The 16,214-nt window shown below is 36.2% G+C and overlaps 2 protein-coding genes across 4 annotated transcripts in view; one reads left to right on the top strand and one right to left on the bottom strand.

The window, feature by feature from the left end:
- Positions 1–16,214, top strand: part of LOC129755350 (tetratricopeptide repeat protein 39C-like) — a 197,471-nt gene that overhangs the window by 128,717 nt on the left and 52,540 nt on the right. The gene's annotated exons all lie outside the window — the stretch shown is intronic.
- Positions 3,577–15,251, bottom strand: LOC129755348 (tetratricopeptide repeat protein 39C-like). The gene is made up of 6 exons (XM_055751791.1): positions 14,858–15,251; positions 5,905–6,365; positions 5,348–5,839; positions 4,701–5,073; positions 4,489–4,640; positions 3,577–4,429 (listed from the first exon to the last, which is right to left on the bottom strand). Exons 1-6 carry the CDS (start codon positions 15,068–15,070, stop codon positions 3,784–3,786), a joined length of 2,337 nt encoding a protein of 778 aa, XP_055607766.1. The 5' UTR covers positions 15,071–15,251; the 3' UTR covers positions 3,577–3,783.

The raw sequence follows: 16,214 nt of genomic DNA, 5'->3' as shown, positions 1-16,214 counted from the left end.
AAGTGCGGTTTCTTTTTGCCATAATTTTTGATTTTTTTTTGTTCAACAGTAGTTTGTTAAAAACTAGTTTGATGGTGCAACGAACGATAGCTGGTAACTTCTAAAGATTTCCGAGGGCATATGGAAGTTGAACTAACCGTTTGCACTTGCACTTGTGTACTTTATTTGTTTTTTTTTTTTGCTTTAAATCCTCGAAACAAATTTAGTTTACTTGAATTAGTTTAAAGAAATGTTACACGTTGTCTTTTATCTTACAGAATACACGTCACGCCTTCGCCGAGGACCAGGTGGTTTTCAAGGCTGTCCAGACTGTGCTGAAAACGAGCAAAGTTCGCACCGAGAATCTGAGCGGCCAATCGACAACCAACGACTTCACCCAGGCTAAAGACTCGTTTCCGGATTTTTTTTTTTCTTCGTTCGTCAACCGAATGCAACGTTGAAATTTAAAATGTATTCGATCTGTATTGCGAGTAGCATGATACTTAATTTTAAGTCGTTCAAATTAGAATTTTTACCTGATTATTCGTTCAAATTTGAATTTTTTCCAATTAAGAAATTTAAGAAAAATCAAATTTTTATTAAGTTAGCCAATCAAAAGCAGTAATTGATATTATTATGTCATGGTCAATTTATTTCAACTTCAAATACAAATAAATGTATTTAGAATATTAAATTGTTATAGTATTTGATGTCCACCTGCGTTCATCAGAATTGAATTCAGATTGCATTTTCCATTGAGCGTTATAATGTAATATTAAAGTTAAAATTAAAGTCATCTTAAATAAAGACAAGTGTTTATTCATAAACATATCTATAAGTTTGATTGTTTCATATTAAGGCACAGTAGTTTTTACCGTTTTTTTTTTATAATTATTACTGAAATACAGGTAGTATATTCACCGAAGACTGTAAATTTTTTGGATATGTTAATCAATTTTTTTACTTTATCGATAAAAGTTATGTTCTTGTATTAAGAACATTTCAAGAATATGAAAATTATAGACGCGATACAAAATTAGAAAAATTCAAAAGACTTTGAAAATGTGCGAGCAGAATTTTATTCAGAAGTATTTTCATAACATGTCATCAACGAATATTCGTTCTCACGGCCAGCTACACTTGCTGAGAGAAACTTAACACTTTGTGAACTTCTTTGGGGTGGTAGCGTCAACTCTATCTGACAAAACCCCTTCAAAATAGTTTATCGGTGTCAAACAAATTGATGACGTGGGCTGGAAAGGCTTCTATATAAAATTCAACTCTCTCATTTTCAACGTCTTTTCATTTATGTTTACTTTTTATCCATCTATAATTTTCATGATCTTGAAATGCGCTTACTTAATGAACATGCATAACCTTCACCGATAAAGCTAATAAATTGATTAACATTACCGATAAGTTTACTGTTTTCGGTAAATATTACCGGCATTTCGGTAATAATTATAACAAATTCGGTAAAAAATGCAGATTTTTCGGTATGTATTGCAGGTATTTCGGTAAATTTTACCGACAATTTAGTAAATTTTACCGACAATTCGGTAAACTTTACCTAGGTTTTCAAATTTTTCGGTGAAACTTACCAGTAGTTCGGTAATATTTACAAGTATTTCGGTAAAATATGTCGGTTGTTCGGTAAATATTACCGAGCTTTTACAGCTTTTCGGTAAAAAAAAATCACGGTATTTCGGTAAAATTTATAGATATTTCGATAGTAATTACAGGTTTTTCGGTAATAATTTTAGGTATTTCGGTAAACTTTACCGGTTGTTTGGTACATATTAACTAGCTTGTATAATATATCGGTTAAACATTACCGGCCTTTCGGTAATAATTAAAGACATTTCGGTCCAACAATACCGGTTGTTCGGTAATATAACGAGCTGTCATGTTAACAACTGTCAATATTTTGACAGATGATCAGCCGAGTTTTGGTTATTTTTTACCGAAAAAGGTCCGTAATATTTGACATCTGTCACTTCTCGGTCATGAAAAAATTACCGAACAGTTTAACGAACTCCACATGTTAGGATCTCGGTAAAAAAATTACCGAATTCGGTAATTTTCGTTTACTGTGTACGAGAAGATGCTGAAAAAATATGGCTACTGTGTGATGGACGACGAAACGTATATAAAAGCCGATTTAAAGCAAATTCCGGGGTTGGAGTTTTTCACCGGCAAGAGCAAGTTCGATGTGGACGACAAACTTAAGAATAAGAAAATGTTGAAGTTCGCCTCCGAATATCTCGTTTGGCAGGCCATCTGCTCTTGCGGACTGAGGAGTGAGCCTTTCGTGACAAAGGACACAGTAAATGGCGATCTACAAATCTGAGTACCTCGAGAAGCGCATTTTGCCTTTCTTGCAGCAGCACAACGAAGCACCGCTATTTTTACCAGATTTGGCAAAATGCCATTATTCTAAAAGTGTCCTGGAGTGGTATGAGGCCAATTCTGTTCATTTTGTTCCAAAAGACATGAACCCGCCAAACGGTCCGAAACTGCGCCCGGTGGAGCAAGCAGTACTGGGCAATAATGAAGCGGAAACTTCGGGAGAGCCAGAAGACAGTCAAAAACGAGAAAAACATGTTAAAAAACAGGTAAAAAATGAAAAACTGGTACCGGATGACACTTTAAAGACTTTGATGGAGGACATCAAGCGACATGCGTTCAATATTACACTCAAGGCTTCATCGATTAACTTTTCTTTTGAGTTTTGAAGTAAATATATGTATAAAACTACCCTACAATTTCGGTTTTATTCTAAACATTATAAGAAAATTGGCATGACATTTTCGGTGTCGCAATAATTTCGTGTTCGTTCTTTAAGTGTAGCAAACTTGCGGCGAGTCTGCAATGTGTTAATAAGCTTGTTCCAACAGCGTCCGATTAACAAGCGAGTACTGTATTCGGAATTCGAAATTCAAATTCGGATAAAAAATTCGAACTCTCGCAAAATCACTTCGTACTTCGAATGTAAATCTTAACTTTGAACTCAACACTCCATTAAAAATCAAACGCACAATTCAAAAATTTAACTCAGAAATGAAACTTGAAGTTGTAAACATAAGTTCGAATTCAGAGCTTGAATTACAAATTCGAACTTAGAAACTCGGAATTCGAACTTAGCCTTCAAGCTTCGAACTTGAACTCAAATTCTACTTCAAATTCGAACTTTACACCAAGGTTGCCGAAAAAAAATTCTGTGTTTTAGCGAAAAAAAACTGACTTTCTGTGATTTTGTCCAACAATTCTGTGATGGTTTTTTGTGAAGGAAACAGCATAAATTTCATTGAAAAGTCATGGAGAAATGAGTCTTTTTACATTTTAATTAACATTACCAATCTTAGAATGTTTTTCAAAAACTAAGTTAGAAATCCATAATTCGTGTTGGCATAAAGTTTATAATTTCGGCAATTCGTACAAAATTTGAAAAATCTGTGAAATCTGTGGATATTCCTAAAATTCAGTGATCTGTGACACAGATTCTGTGATGAAAATTTGCTCAAAACTATGTGAAATTATAGATTTTTTTTGTGATTCCGGCAACTGTTTTTTTAAGTTGTTCATGAGTTTGACTTTTGTTCTGACGACAGTTTTTTTCCGGCCTGTTGTGTATTATTAAGTTGGGTTTTTCTAAATACGATTATTCACACGGCAATGCTTAAAAGTATTCAAGAGCAATAAATCCGTAATAATAATATCACTGGGAAATAGTTTTACCGTTTTTTTGTTTGTTTTCACCTTTTATTTCGTACCTACAATTCTAACAACTGTTCTCAAACCATTTCAGTCGAGCCTCCGAAGGATGGAATGTATTCGAACGTTGATGCGATTATCGAAATCAAAGCACCGGTAGTTTTGCTGGACAAAAAGCAGCAACTGTCTGGCCTCGGCTCGCGCTTCCTTATCGTTTTGCCGGCGAAGCAACAGCATGGCAAGCTCGTAATGGGCAAAGGCAGAAATGTGAACATCCAGGAGCATCTCACCCTCCCGGCGGCCAATACATCGACGAAAGGCTCCGGCTGCTTCCTCCGGGCGGTGCAGTGCAGTCAGGGCAGCTCCCAAAACCAGCTGTCCCAATCCCAGCGAGGGTTCATTCAGTTCCTCTTCTGGTTGTTTCCCACAATCTTCCACGATGGCTTCCAGAGTGGCCTGATCACAACTGGACAGGGCATTCCACATGAACAGCATCTCGTAGACCAGCAATCGCCAGTAGAGGGTGTCGAATTTTTGCTGTTCTTCTTCACTGGCGGGAATTTTGACACAGCGCCGGGTGATGTACTTCTCGATCTGTGACTCTTTCTGGCTGGACCGATTAAGCAATTCCGTGATCTCCGAGCGCCATTTTGTCAGCTCATCAAAATACCCATGCGATCCCTGGCAGATGACCGTCATATAAGCGTAGAAACTTTTCGAAAATTGGCTGCACCGCCTGAGGAAATAATGATTAAAGATTATCAAGAGTGGCTCCAGAGAGTGATTTGTCATTACCTCAGATCTTTAAAGTTGTTCATCGCTTTGCCGTAGTCCAGTTGAATTAACCGGCACCAGCCAATTTCGTGCAAACACAGAAGCTTAATTTCTCGCTGAACTGAAGATTTGTACGAAACTTCGTAGGCTTGGATTGCTCCTTTGATGTTCGACTGAAAACATAGAACAACAACCATTATTATCTGGTCATATTTTACAACTCAACTACTCACCTTCAATCGCTCGAGTCGACCTCGAAAGAACAAAAACAGCGACGATTTCGAAAACTGCTGATCGGAGTCATCTATCAGTTCCTGGGCGGCCTGGATTTCATAGTTCAAGTTCGATCCATCAAGCGCGAAAAAGGGCGTCACGATGGTGTAGTACCAGAGCAGTGCGAGTGTCGATAACGGGGCCCGCATATCGACGCTGCTCCGCGAGTGCATCAGACAGGCCACGCCCATCGTTCGGTCGCCCTCGAAGCCCAGAAAGCTTATCAACTTGAGCAGACTGGGTGGCAGTAGCGAAATGCTGAGCTGAAAGACGCCGTATCCGAAGCACACGGCTCCCATCAGGCGGCGTACGTCAGCCGGGTCGATCGGTTTGCTGGAATTGGAAAACACAAGGTAGGTAATTCAATATTTTATTTATTTGGCAATATTCGTATGAATTCCATTTATTGGATGCGGTGGCTCTTCTCTATGAAATCTCTGCAAATTTGAAAATTGAAACTAACCGATAGACTTGCTGCCCTAAGGTCGCCTGAAATGGAGTCTCTTAATCAGTGGGTATTCCCAAAATATTTTTTTAAAGACAGATGCTGCATAATTCAGAAAATACCCTCATGCGCCCAAAAACGGTCACAGTGGTTTATCATTACCTACTATCATCAACCATGGTCCCGGATACCGCATCACAATTGGCAGGTTCCGGTGGCGGTCTCGCTTTCAACAGGTGATGCAGCCCATTTCGACTGCCAACGGCTTCACTGGCAAATTTCGACCCGAAACCGTCAATCTCCAGCCTTAAACCATCTCGATTGGCCGCCGCCGCCGCAGCCGGTTGTCCAACTTCCGCCGGTATCGATTCACTACTGGACAGTGTCGTCGTGGGTGAGGCACTTTGTTTTTGCAGGTCAATCCCTTCGAATTGAGTCGTGAGACTTCGCTTTAATACGCTTCCGTTGCTTTCGTCTGTGGTGACTGTCACGGTACTGCTGCTACTGGTTTCTCCGCCGGATGTGCTGCTGCCAGCTTCCTGGTGATTACCGGAACTGCTTGGCTCCGAGGAGGCGGCGAAAAATGTCGTTCGAGATTTGCTGATCTTCCGACGGATATCTTCCGTCGACGGTTGGTTTATGGTGAGGTAAATTCTGTAAAAGTAGCTAAATGATGTTATGTTCTAAGTTTATGTTGTGCAAGTTTGATGGAACTCAACTGTTTATCGTCTATGTCATCAGGAGTTTGTAGGACTGAATTGGGGACGGTCCAATCCACCGAACAAGGTGTGCCCAACTCGAGCTGCCCGTTCCGTAGATTGTGTTTAAGAGGCGCTTGTGGTATATTGTCACAGGACTGGGTTCTACTGTACAGCGCGTAAATCTGGCTGTACGTATGTTGGTAGACCTTCCAAGCCTTCCGCAGCAACCAGCCACCCTTGACGAATCCACCGAGGTCCTGACCCAACGAGACCAGGATGGCCAAACAGAGCTGCGTATCGGCCAGGATGATTTGCTCCTCCAGTGCATCGGTTAGCGTTTTCTGTGGCCCGTAGCTACCGAACAGCTTAGTGCGCACCGTTTTCAACCAACCGATATCGCCGGCGCAGGTTTTTTCCAGCTCGCGCAACAGGTTTTGAGCTTCGTTCATCTTGTCCGTTTCCCAGGAAATTATGGCGTTCTGGGAAGAAAAAGAAAATCTGTCATTTACATAAAACCATTTTCGAGACAACGGCAGATATTTTTGTTGATACGCAACAATTCCTGATTTTCAAAAAAAAAAAAATTTAATTTTTAAAAGCAGAGTACAAATAGGTTTGATTTCACAAGTAGGGGAGATGAGGGCATAACGAGCACCCGAGGCATAATGAGAACTACGCTTTTCTACGAAAGTGGATATTTTCTTAAATAAATTTTCATGAGGATTTGTTTCGTACTTCCTATAGTATTAATTTTTCACAAAAAAAGGAATCTCCTTATCATCTTTACAGAGATATTTAAAAAAAACTAGCTTGGTTCTCAAGTTACGAAAATATTATAATTTTTGAGCACCACGAAATAAGCTCTTATGATCTTAAAATAACCTTGATCTATAATGTACGCACTGCAACATGATGTACACATTGTTTCTCAATTTTTACCATCATAAAATTTTTGATTTTTCACTTTTATCAATTTTAAAACACGTTTTTACTTAAATTTGTTGACTAGAGGCATATAGAGCACCATATTATCGAGGCATAATGAGCATTTTCTGCCGTAGAATCTAGCAGCGAATTAAAATTGATTTATAGCGCCACACCTTGACTAGTTTTCATCCGACAATTTAGCATATTGGTAAGGTGTCGGAGAGGTAATCAAAAGACTAGAGTTAGATTTCTGTTCGAGGTGATTTTTTTCCATTCACAATTCATGATCGATTTTTTTATTGTTACATCATACGGCTAGTAGCATCATCCTCCGAACAAAGCACTTAATGTATGAGCGTGCGTGAATTGTTTGTATTCTACAAACAGACCTAGATTATTTTGTTATTGCTTTGTTTGATGAATCTACGACTTACCTGACTTCATCGAATTGAATTCGCTGCTAGATTCCCTGGCAAAAACGCACATCTTGCTCTGATTAATGGTGCTCATACTGCCTCAGGGGGGTTCTCATTATGCCTCCACAGTGGCTGGTTTTCAGCTTTTTGCAAAAATTTTTAAAATGCATTTTTTAACGTTTTCATCTAGTTTTTCACGTTTCAGCTTGTTAGGGAATAGGCTTTTCAAGTGTCTGAACACGAAACAATAATGTAACCTCCATATTATAGCTATTTTCTATGGTTAAATAACCGTTTTCCTTAAGGTGGCCATTATGCCCCCATCTCCCCTAACCTAATTCAAACTGATTATCTTTTTAATGCGCCTCTTGTTTGGTTTTTGTTACCCAATCAAAACGAAAAGACTTCCCAATTAAGATGAACAAGTTTGGCTTGAAATATTTATGCGTTTTCTCCCGGTCCGCCCGTTCAAGAACCAGCAGTTGGAAGCATTCGCACCTCATTTGTTATCCATCTTTTTTAGGGTTGTTAGTTGGTTGATCGCTGTTGATGTTGTTTAGTAACAACGGGTGCATAATTTAACACCGGTTCATCTTCTCTTTCATCTAATGAGATCAAAACAAACAACTTTGAACTTTACGGTTTTACGTTCGCCAAGTTCAGAGTTTTGGGGATTAATTTTAAAGAATTTAGTGTTTCTATAGTTTTTCCACCCTCGATCTGAATTTTGAAGTTGTTTTGAACATACCTCGTTCAATTTTCGCAACACTCGATATTGGCAAACCAAAATTTTCGAGCGGGAGGCAAAAACGAAAGGGGTTGTATACATGTCACTCTCTGGAGCCACTCTAAAGAGGTATAACACTAGTTTACGACATTTCGGAAATAAACTAGGAGTCATTTTCAGTGTAAAATCGGCTGCTATATTCTAGAATGAGATGAGAAGATATCTTAGTAGAACAGTTTTATAGATACAGGTTGGAGACGATTTTCATTAGACTCAATTATTTGTGCATAAAAAGTATTCAGCACACTTTTCACCTCACAAGTTACAAACAGATGGTTCTTGAACTTTTTTTAGATTCGATTATACTTTGATTTGATTAAAATTTTAATTTTGCTCAAAGAAAAATAAACTTCTTCATAAACGCCAAAACAGTTAGTCACAAAATTCATCGTACACTCATTTTGTTTTCAAAATGATTGAATTCTCAGACGTTTAACAGTAATTAAATAAAATTAATAGTACCTACCTTTCGAAAAAATCTTTAGGCTCATTGATGCAAGCAATATAAATTAAAAATTGCTGACTTTAAATTTTAATGAATATTCAAAAAACACTATAAAAGATGTCTCAAAATTGAACATACAGTACAAATTTTTCCCAGAAAAAAAAACGAAAATTAATTGAAAAAGAAAAAAAAATAATGCAAAAACTATCAAACTAAGCATTCAACCTTTAGTATTCACGAGTGCATGAGGTTTCAGATTTAGACACTTACGAAGATGTTTAAATAAATCTATTTTGATCATCGTTGAGAATTACAAAAAGTTGCTTAAATTTTAAAATTCAATAAAAAAGACAAAAATTGAAAATATTTAAGGATTTGAAAATTATACAAAAATGACAAAATCTTGGAAAGTAACACAAATTTCAAAAATAGAAAAAAAAAATAAAAAGAATAACAAGAACGATAGTAATAACGGATAGATTTTTTTATGTTGCTATGTCTGTATTATTTGTCATTTTTTGAAAATTATGTCATGTTTTGTCACTCATTGACATTTTCTGTCATTTTTATCAGTTTTGTTTCTATTTTTTTATTTGTTGCGAGTAACGGAAGCTTAAGGTTATAATTTTTCAACTTATATCTTTTGTTTTATATTCAATATTATCGATTTTAAAGACCATCCTAGTGAAATATAAAAAGACCACCCTAATAAAAACTCATGTGAAGATATCAACAATCACTTAAATAGTTCATATGTGGTTTGAATCAAGTTTTGCGTTATTCTATAGGCCATTTGCCAAACACTCCATATGAAGCCATCGGTTTTTCTAAAAACCGATATCTAAGTCTATTTCGACAAAAAATTCTCGAAGTTTTCTGAATTTCCAAGGCATTTTGCATAATTTTTTTTTCTTATACTAAACTAGTATGAGAAAATAGCTATGAGTTTTGTACTCATTTATTCATATATGGAGATATAAGTTGTTTGTTTGTTTGATTTATTTATAGAGGCTTCAAAAAGAAATAAGTTATAAAACTGAATAATTTAAATAATATTTGAACATGGGTGCACGAAATGGACGCAGATTCGCCGTAGTAAATTATATAGAGTGGAATAGTTCTCAATTTGCTTTAAAATACAAAATATTTTTGAGTCAGACGTTGGGAAACGTGAATATTTAAATCAGTTTGAATGTCATTTGATATACACGGAAATTTTGTGGTCAATGATTGTGACCAGGGCTTCTCTTTCAGTCCTAAATCTGTTAGCTTACAAATCAGATACATATGATAGGTATTTGGTGGTATTGTGTAATACTTTTGAGGAAAAACAAATGTAACAACATGTAAAATAAACAATATTGATTCATTATTTTTACTTTAACAGTGGTTGGAGATAGGACCGGTTACCTTGCTATCCTTCGACTCGCTGCCTTGGCCTATCCCAACTATGGCCTGGATTGTCCGTTTGGCTCAGAAGTTCCCTCTCAAGCCGCATGCAAATATGGAACAATGGCCGAGTTCCGAAATGGTTTTCTGCATGCCCCGTACCGGAATTTTATAAGCTGGATGGTTCCGATTTTATGCATGCAATTTAAAACACTGGCACTTCTTGATAATTAGGTACTTATTTTAATTGCACTTAGTTTAGTTTAGGTATTTAACAAATTTAGGTATAAGCTAAAAAGGCGATGTGGTTCGACACCAACCAAACGCTATCAGACTCGGGCGGCAACTGGAGATCACGAGCAGGTTGGCTGGGTAACAATAGGTTGTCGTCGGGTGGCTCGTTAGCACTAGCTATCGCTTTTCCTCCCTCCTCAGTCCATCTCACAAATTATCAAATCCTCACTCATCAATTCCAGGGTTGTGCATTCGTACGGTAAGTATCAAACAAACAGTCTTCCGTCGCCCCTTTCGATTTTGGCAACATTCGATTTTGGCAACATTCGAGCAAAAACCGTTAGATTTTGGCAACATCCAAGAAAGACGGTTTTTTTTGTAACTTTTTTATTTTCATTTCAAATTTATCAAAATTAATGTAAAAAGTAATATTAGCATGAAATTTTTCAATTTGGCTTATTTATAATATTTTTTAACTGTAAAAACACCAATTTTTCCAATATTTTACTGCTTAAAACTAGTATAATTGAGCCAAATTGAAAAATTTTATGCTAATATAAGGTTTTACATAAATTTTGAACAATTTGAAATAAAAAAGTGACAAAAAACCGTTCGATTTTGGCAATATTCGATTTTGGCAACATAAAATTTACGGGCGTGTTGCCAAAAACGAACGGGGTCTGTATATAACACAAATTTTCTTTCGAATCTATACAAGTCGTTATTGTTCACCTTCAGCAAGAAAAAAAGTTGGTTTTGGATGAATGGAGGTGAATCCGTGCACCCATGGTAAATTGCTCTACTTATAAAAAAAAGTATGCTTTGAAACCTACAATATCAGGTATAATTTATTAGCAACATGTTGAAAAACTTCCGAGCGATGGGTGCCGAAAAATATCTTCTACGACAAAATTGAAGTGAGACCTTTCACCCATGGTCAATATCCATAACCATTAAACATGATTTTCTAATAAGATTGAAAATGTGTTTCAATTTTTTGATAATTATTTGAAACATTCATTTTATGACATACACGCAATCGTCAAAATGAGGTGATTCCGTTAACCCATGGTGAAAAAATATTTACATTTTATAAAAAAATATTATCGGATAAGTAACAAAGTAATATAAAAAAAAGAGTTAAGGATATTATGTTATGAAAAATTTCCCCTTACCGGTCATTTTGACTGGTCATGGTCCAAATAGGTATAATCAATTTGCCGATCCTTCTAGTGTTAAAAATATCTTAAATTTAATTTGTCATAAAACTTCTAACTCTTGGTCCTAATTCCTGTATTTTACAGAATTGGAAAAAAGGAAACTTTTTTGACAGAAATCAATATTACTCTTGGTCTTCGGGAAAATTGATTACCGAGTTAACCCTAATCCGTTTTTGAGTGTCAATATGACACAATTGGAAGTTTGGCGGCTTGTAACTTTATTCGGGTGCATCCAAATAAAAAAAAAACTTCGGTGACCCTCAATGAATTCTTGAAATCTTTGATTTTGAATCATTACTTTTTTTATGGACGCATCCTGAAAGCCCGGGAAAAAAAACTCCCTAATCAGACCTTGAGTGTCAATTTGACACCCCTCGCTTAAAACCGCTATATCTCTCTTGTTTCTCAACCTATTTTTACCACATTTATAGCACTGATAAGTTTAAAGTTTTGGAAACCTCGTAATGCAATTCAAATATGTTTTTCAGACATTATCCACCTACATCATGTTTTTGTAAAGTATCGCAGCGCTAATGTAATTACACCTCTACAATTGGTATGAAATTTCCTTTCCGATTAATATAAATTTATTACGAAAATTTTGCGTTAATATATGTAGGGGAGATGAGGGCATAACGAGCACCCGAGGCATAATGAGAACTACGCTTTTCTACGAAAGTTCGTATTTTCTTAAATAAATTTTCATGAGGATTTGTTTCGTACTTCCTATAGTATTAATTTTTCACAAAAAAAGGAATCTCCTTATCATCTTTACAGAGATATTTAAAAAAAACTAGCTTGGTTCTCAAGTTACGAAAATATTATAATTTTTGAGCACCACGAAATAAGCTCTTATGATCTTAAAATAACTTTGATCTATAATGTACGCACTGCTACATGATGTACACATTGTTTCTCAAATTTTACCATCATAAAATTTTTGATTTTTCACTTTTATCAATTTTAAAACACGTTTTTACTTAAATTTGTTGACTAGGGGCATATAGAGCACCATATTATCGAGGCATAATGAGCATTTTCTGCCGTAGAATCTAGCAGCGAATTAAAATTGATTTATAGCGCCACACCTTGACTAGTTTTCATCCGACAATTTAGCATATTGGTAAGGTGTCGGAGAGGTAATCAAAAGACTAGAGTTAGATTTCTGTTCGAGGTGATTTTTTTCCATTCACAATTCATGATCGATTTTTTTATTGTTACATTATACGGCTAGTAGCATCATCCTCCGAACAAAGCACTTAATGTATGAGCGTGCGTGAATTGTTTGTATTCTACAAACAGACCTAGATTATTTTGTTATTGCTTTGTTTGATGAATCTACGACTCACCTGACTTCATCGAATTGAATTCGCTGCTAGATTCCCCGGCAAAAACGCACATCTTGCTCTGATTAATGGTGCTCATACTGCCTCAGGGGGGTTTCTCATTATGCCTCCACAGTGGCTGGTTTTCAGCTTTTGCCAAAATTTTTTAAAATGCATTTTAGAACGTTTTCATCTAGTTTTCCACGTTTCAGCCCGTTAGGGAATAGGCTTTTCAAGTGTCTGAACACGAAACAATAATGTAACCTCCATATAATAGCTATTTTCTATGGTTAAATAACCGTTTTCCTTAAGGTGGCCATTATGCCCCCATCTCCCCTAGGTACTCAAAATCCAGTGCAAAGTTCAATTCAAGTGCAAGAAAACTGAGAAATTGCAAACTGACAAAAAGTTCGGAAAACAGCCTCCTTTGGAAATTCGTCTAAAATGCTGTGTTTCATATTTTTAAAATCTAAAAATACGAAAATGTACCTATAGGAATGATGATTTGAATTTCTCAGAAAATGGCATCACTTGGAGTGCGCGTACGAATACCATGGAAAGAAACTTGAGGAGAAAGTGAGAGAGGGGATTTCTCTGAAACCTCATTCAGTTAAGTAAATTTGGAAGTGATAGACGCGCGAAATTTTAAGATAAAAAAAATCGATAGGTTTTGTAAGTTTGTTAAAAAAAAACCATCGGCAGTGATAAAAATATGTAAGAACACTACAGTACCAAACTATGTCAACTTTTCAATCCTCTTTTCAAAATTTATCTGGAAGGACCTAAATATTTTTTACGGTTCATTGATTGAAAAGTACGGTTTTCTGTCTTAGACTTTGAATAACGGAAAACTTAAGGGTTGTAGCTGAATATTGTCTTAGAAACATAAAAGTTACATTACGAGCTCTCCAAAACTATTAATTTTGTAAATATCGGTTGGAAAACAAGAGAGATTTCTTGGTTTTAGCCTGGAGTGTCAAATTAACAGTCCAGGGAGTGTAACGCGTAAAAATTTCAGGGACGAAAACGAGGGCTGATGAAAAAATAGTTTCACGGGTGTTCTGAAAACAATAGAAATCTTTTAAGTTTGTTTTTTTGAAGCTTGAGAAATACCCATTTTTTAGGGCTTGGGCTGGGCTGAGGCTGAGTCATTATCAGTATTGTCACGGCTGTACGTCGACACGTCTCATCTCAGCGTAAACTTAATAACAGTCCTATGATATTTCGATACACCCAAACGTCATACAAAACGATGTTCTAAAATAAGATACAATCCATGAGGTAGAAGAAGATGGCAAGAAAAAGGCAGATCAGAAGTTTGCACCATTTTCTATAACATCCACAAAGTTATTTCTACAAACCCTATATTTCCTCTGTCCGAACGGAAATCATATTTATATCACGATTAAGTTCATACTCATTGTGCAACAGTAAATAAGTTGATTTTATATAATATCGCATAGTATGATTTGTTATTACATGAAAATATCAAATTTACAGTAGTTCCGATAACTCAAACCACAAGAACGTAGTGAACAGTAACGAAGGATAGATAAAAGCAATCATAGGTTCGAGGTGATTTCCAGAAATTTATAAAATATATTCATAGTTTCTTAACAAAGTGATATCAGCATATCAGGTAGCAACTTATTAGGTGATTTCAAGTGCTCTGGGTTTAACAAAGATTGCATCTGGACGTCACTATACCACTCTAGGTCGGAGTTGAATTTAGGAGTTGAATAAGGAGAAGCATTAAACGTAAGAAATTCATTAGCTGATAAGAAAAAATGCTTAACAATTGTTAATTTTACAGAAATATTTTAATACATCCTACGTATTGAAAATATTGGAATTGTTTGCTTCCCGAAACTCCACAAGTATTGATAGCTTATCAGCTTTTTAAATCATTGACTACTCTGTGTGGCTCTTTGTGTGCTCCATTTCTCACGAACTAACGGAGACAGGATTTGTGATCAACTGTACTGACATAAGCTTTGTTGAGCTTTAGTTTAAACACGATCAAAAGTGTTCAGGTATGGACTGAACAAACTCCATTTTCCCAACGTAACAGTCAATGGCGTTGCACTCTTGTTTATCGAAAACAAAAGATGCTTTAATCTTCATTTTAAACACTCTTATAGAACATCTGTTTTGCCGCGCTTTACATTGTATAAAAGTTTTAGTGAGAAACTGTAAAAAAATAATAGAAAAAGAAAAAGCACACTCACCAAAAACGTGATGAAAGCGTGACCGGCAACGGTGTGAACGCTCGACTGTCGGTCCCTGAAGCTTTCCTCGGCCGCTTTCGGTTGATTGTTGAGCCACAGTGCGATGCCCTGTTTGACGTACTCCCAGTCCCGAAGCGATTCGGCTGATGGAGGGGGACAGTCGCCGGTTCCGGAACCGGAAGCACGTGGGGATTGGGGGGAGGTCGTTGCCATTGTTGTTGCTGCTGCTGCTGCTGCTCAGTTGTTGGTAGAGGGGGCTGTTTCATTCAACCTTATTTGCTCAGCAGGATATGTTTCGGGCAAGCACGTGAGAAAATGTTTTCACAGCTTTGTATTGTCATTTTAGAAACCCGGGGGACGATGAAGGGGTCTTTTGATGGAATGATTCACGGGGTGGTTTTTGTCTGAAATGTAGAGAAAATTAAGATGGAAAAGTTATTTATGAACTAAGTACGCCTGAAAACAACTTCATTTCTTCAAAGTTCGAACATTCCGTGATGCTAAAATTCCGTTAAAAAAAATTCTTTAATTCACAGCTGCCTCGAGTAAACAGCCTCGTTAAAATTTCAACCACGTTTTCTGAGCACCTGTGCCTCTTTGTGGCTCACCCGAGGATTGCTGAAATTTAATCAACAAGACCTGCTCTTGAATAAGAAATCTAAATATTGGGTTTCCTGTTCCAAAACACCGACCGCGTTCAATTGAATTTAAACCCCTCATAGCCAGACCCAGGTCAAGCAGGAACGTAAAATCACCTCACTGACCTACACACATACATACATTCGTATGTAATTGGATGCTCAACGAGAAGATGTTGATAGGTGAACGTTTACCAAATGCCAAAAATGTCGGTTGGTCTGTTGCAGCAACTGAAGCTGTTCCTGAATAATTGAATAATTCCTGCGATAAATAATTTTCCGATAACCAAGAAAATCACAATTTAATAACATAGATAACTACAGAGAATACACAAAATACAAAAAAAGACGAAAAAAACAAAAAAAAAAAAGAAAAATATTTAAAATTGTAAATTCACTACAAAAACTAAATTTTCGTAAAAATAGGGAACAAGTAAAATAAAACAAATAAAAAACACGATAAAGGAAATTCTAATAAAAAAAATATAAAAAATTTAAAAAAATAAAACAAGAAAATAAAACAACAAACTACAAGAACAAGACCGTCAAAGAAAAAACTGTAAAAGTAGAAGAAAGATGAAGACAAAATAAACAACAAACATATTTTTCATTTATTTTACTAAATTTAATCTGAAAAACAAGCATATATTAGAAAAGACATAACAGAACACGTAGAAATTCAAAAATAGTGAAGTTATTACCATTTAGTGAGTGAAATA

Source organism: Uranotaenia lowii, chromosome 3, assembly GCF_029784155.1.
Source record: "Uranotaenia lowii strain MFRU-FL chromosome 3, ASM2978415v1, whole genome shotgun sequence".
Lineage (NCBI taxonomy): Eukaryota > Metazoa > Arthropoda > Insecta > Diptera > Culicidae > Uranotaenia > Uranotaenia lowii.
Note: the sequence above shows the minus strand (reverse complement) of the source record. Positions and strands in the feature narration are given on the sequence as shown.

Bases quoted from the DNA above. Each gene is read 5' to 3' on its own strand.
- LOC129755348 (XM_055751791.1), bottom strand. From the start codon at position 15,070: ATGGCAACGACCTCCCCCCAATCCCCACGTGCTTCCGGTTCCGGAACC. The intron at 5,840-5,904 runs GTTGAGTTCCAT...CTACTTTTACAG, and splicing joins GATGACATAGACGATAAACA to AATTTACCTCACCATAAACC. The intron at 5,074-5,347 runs GTAATGATAAAC...TTCCAATTCCAG, and splicing joins ACCATGGTTGATGATAGTAG to CAAACCGATCGACCCGGCTG.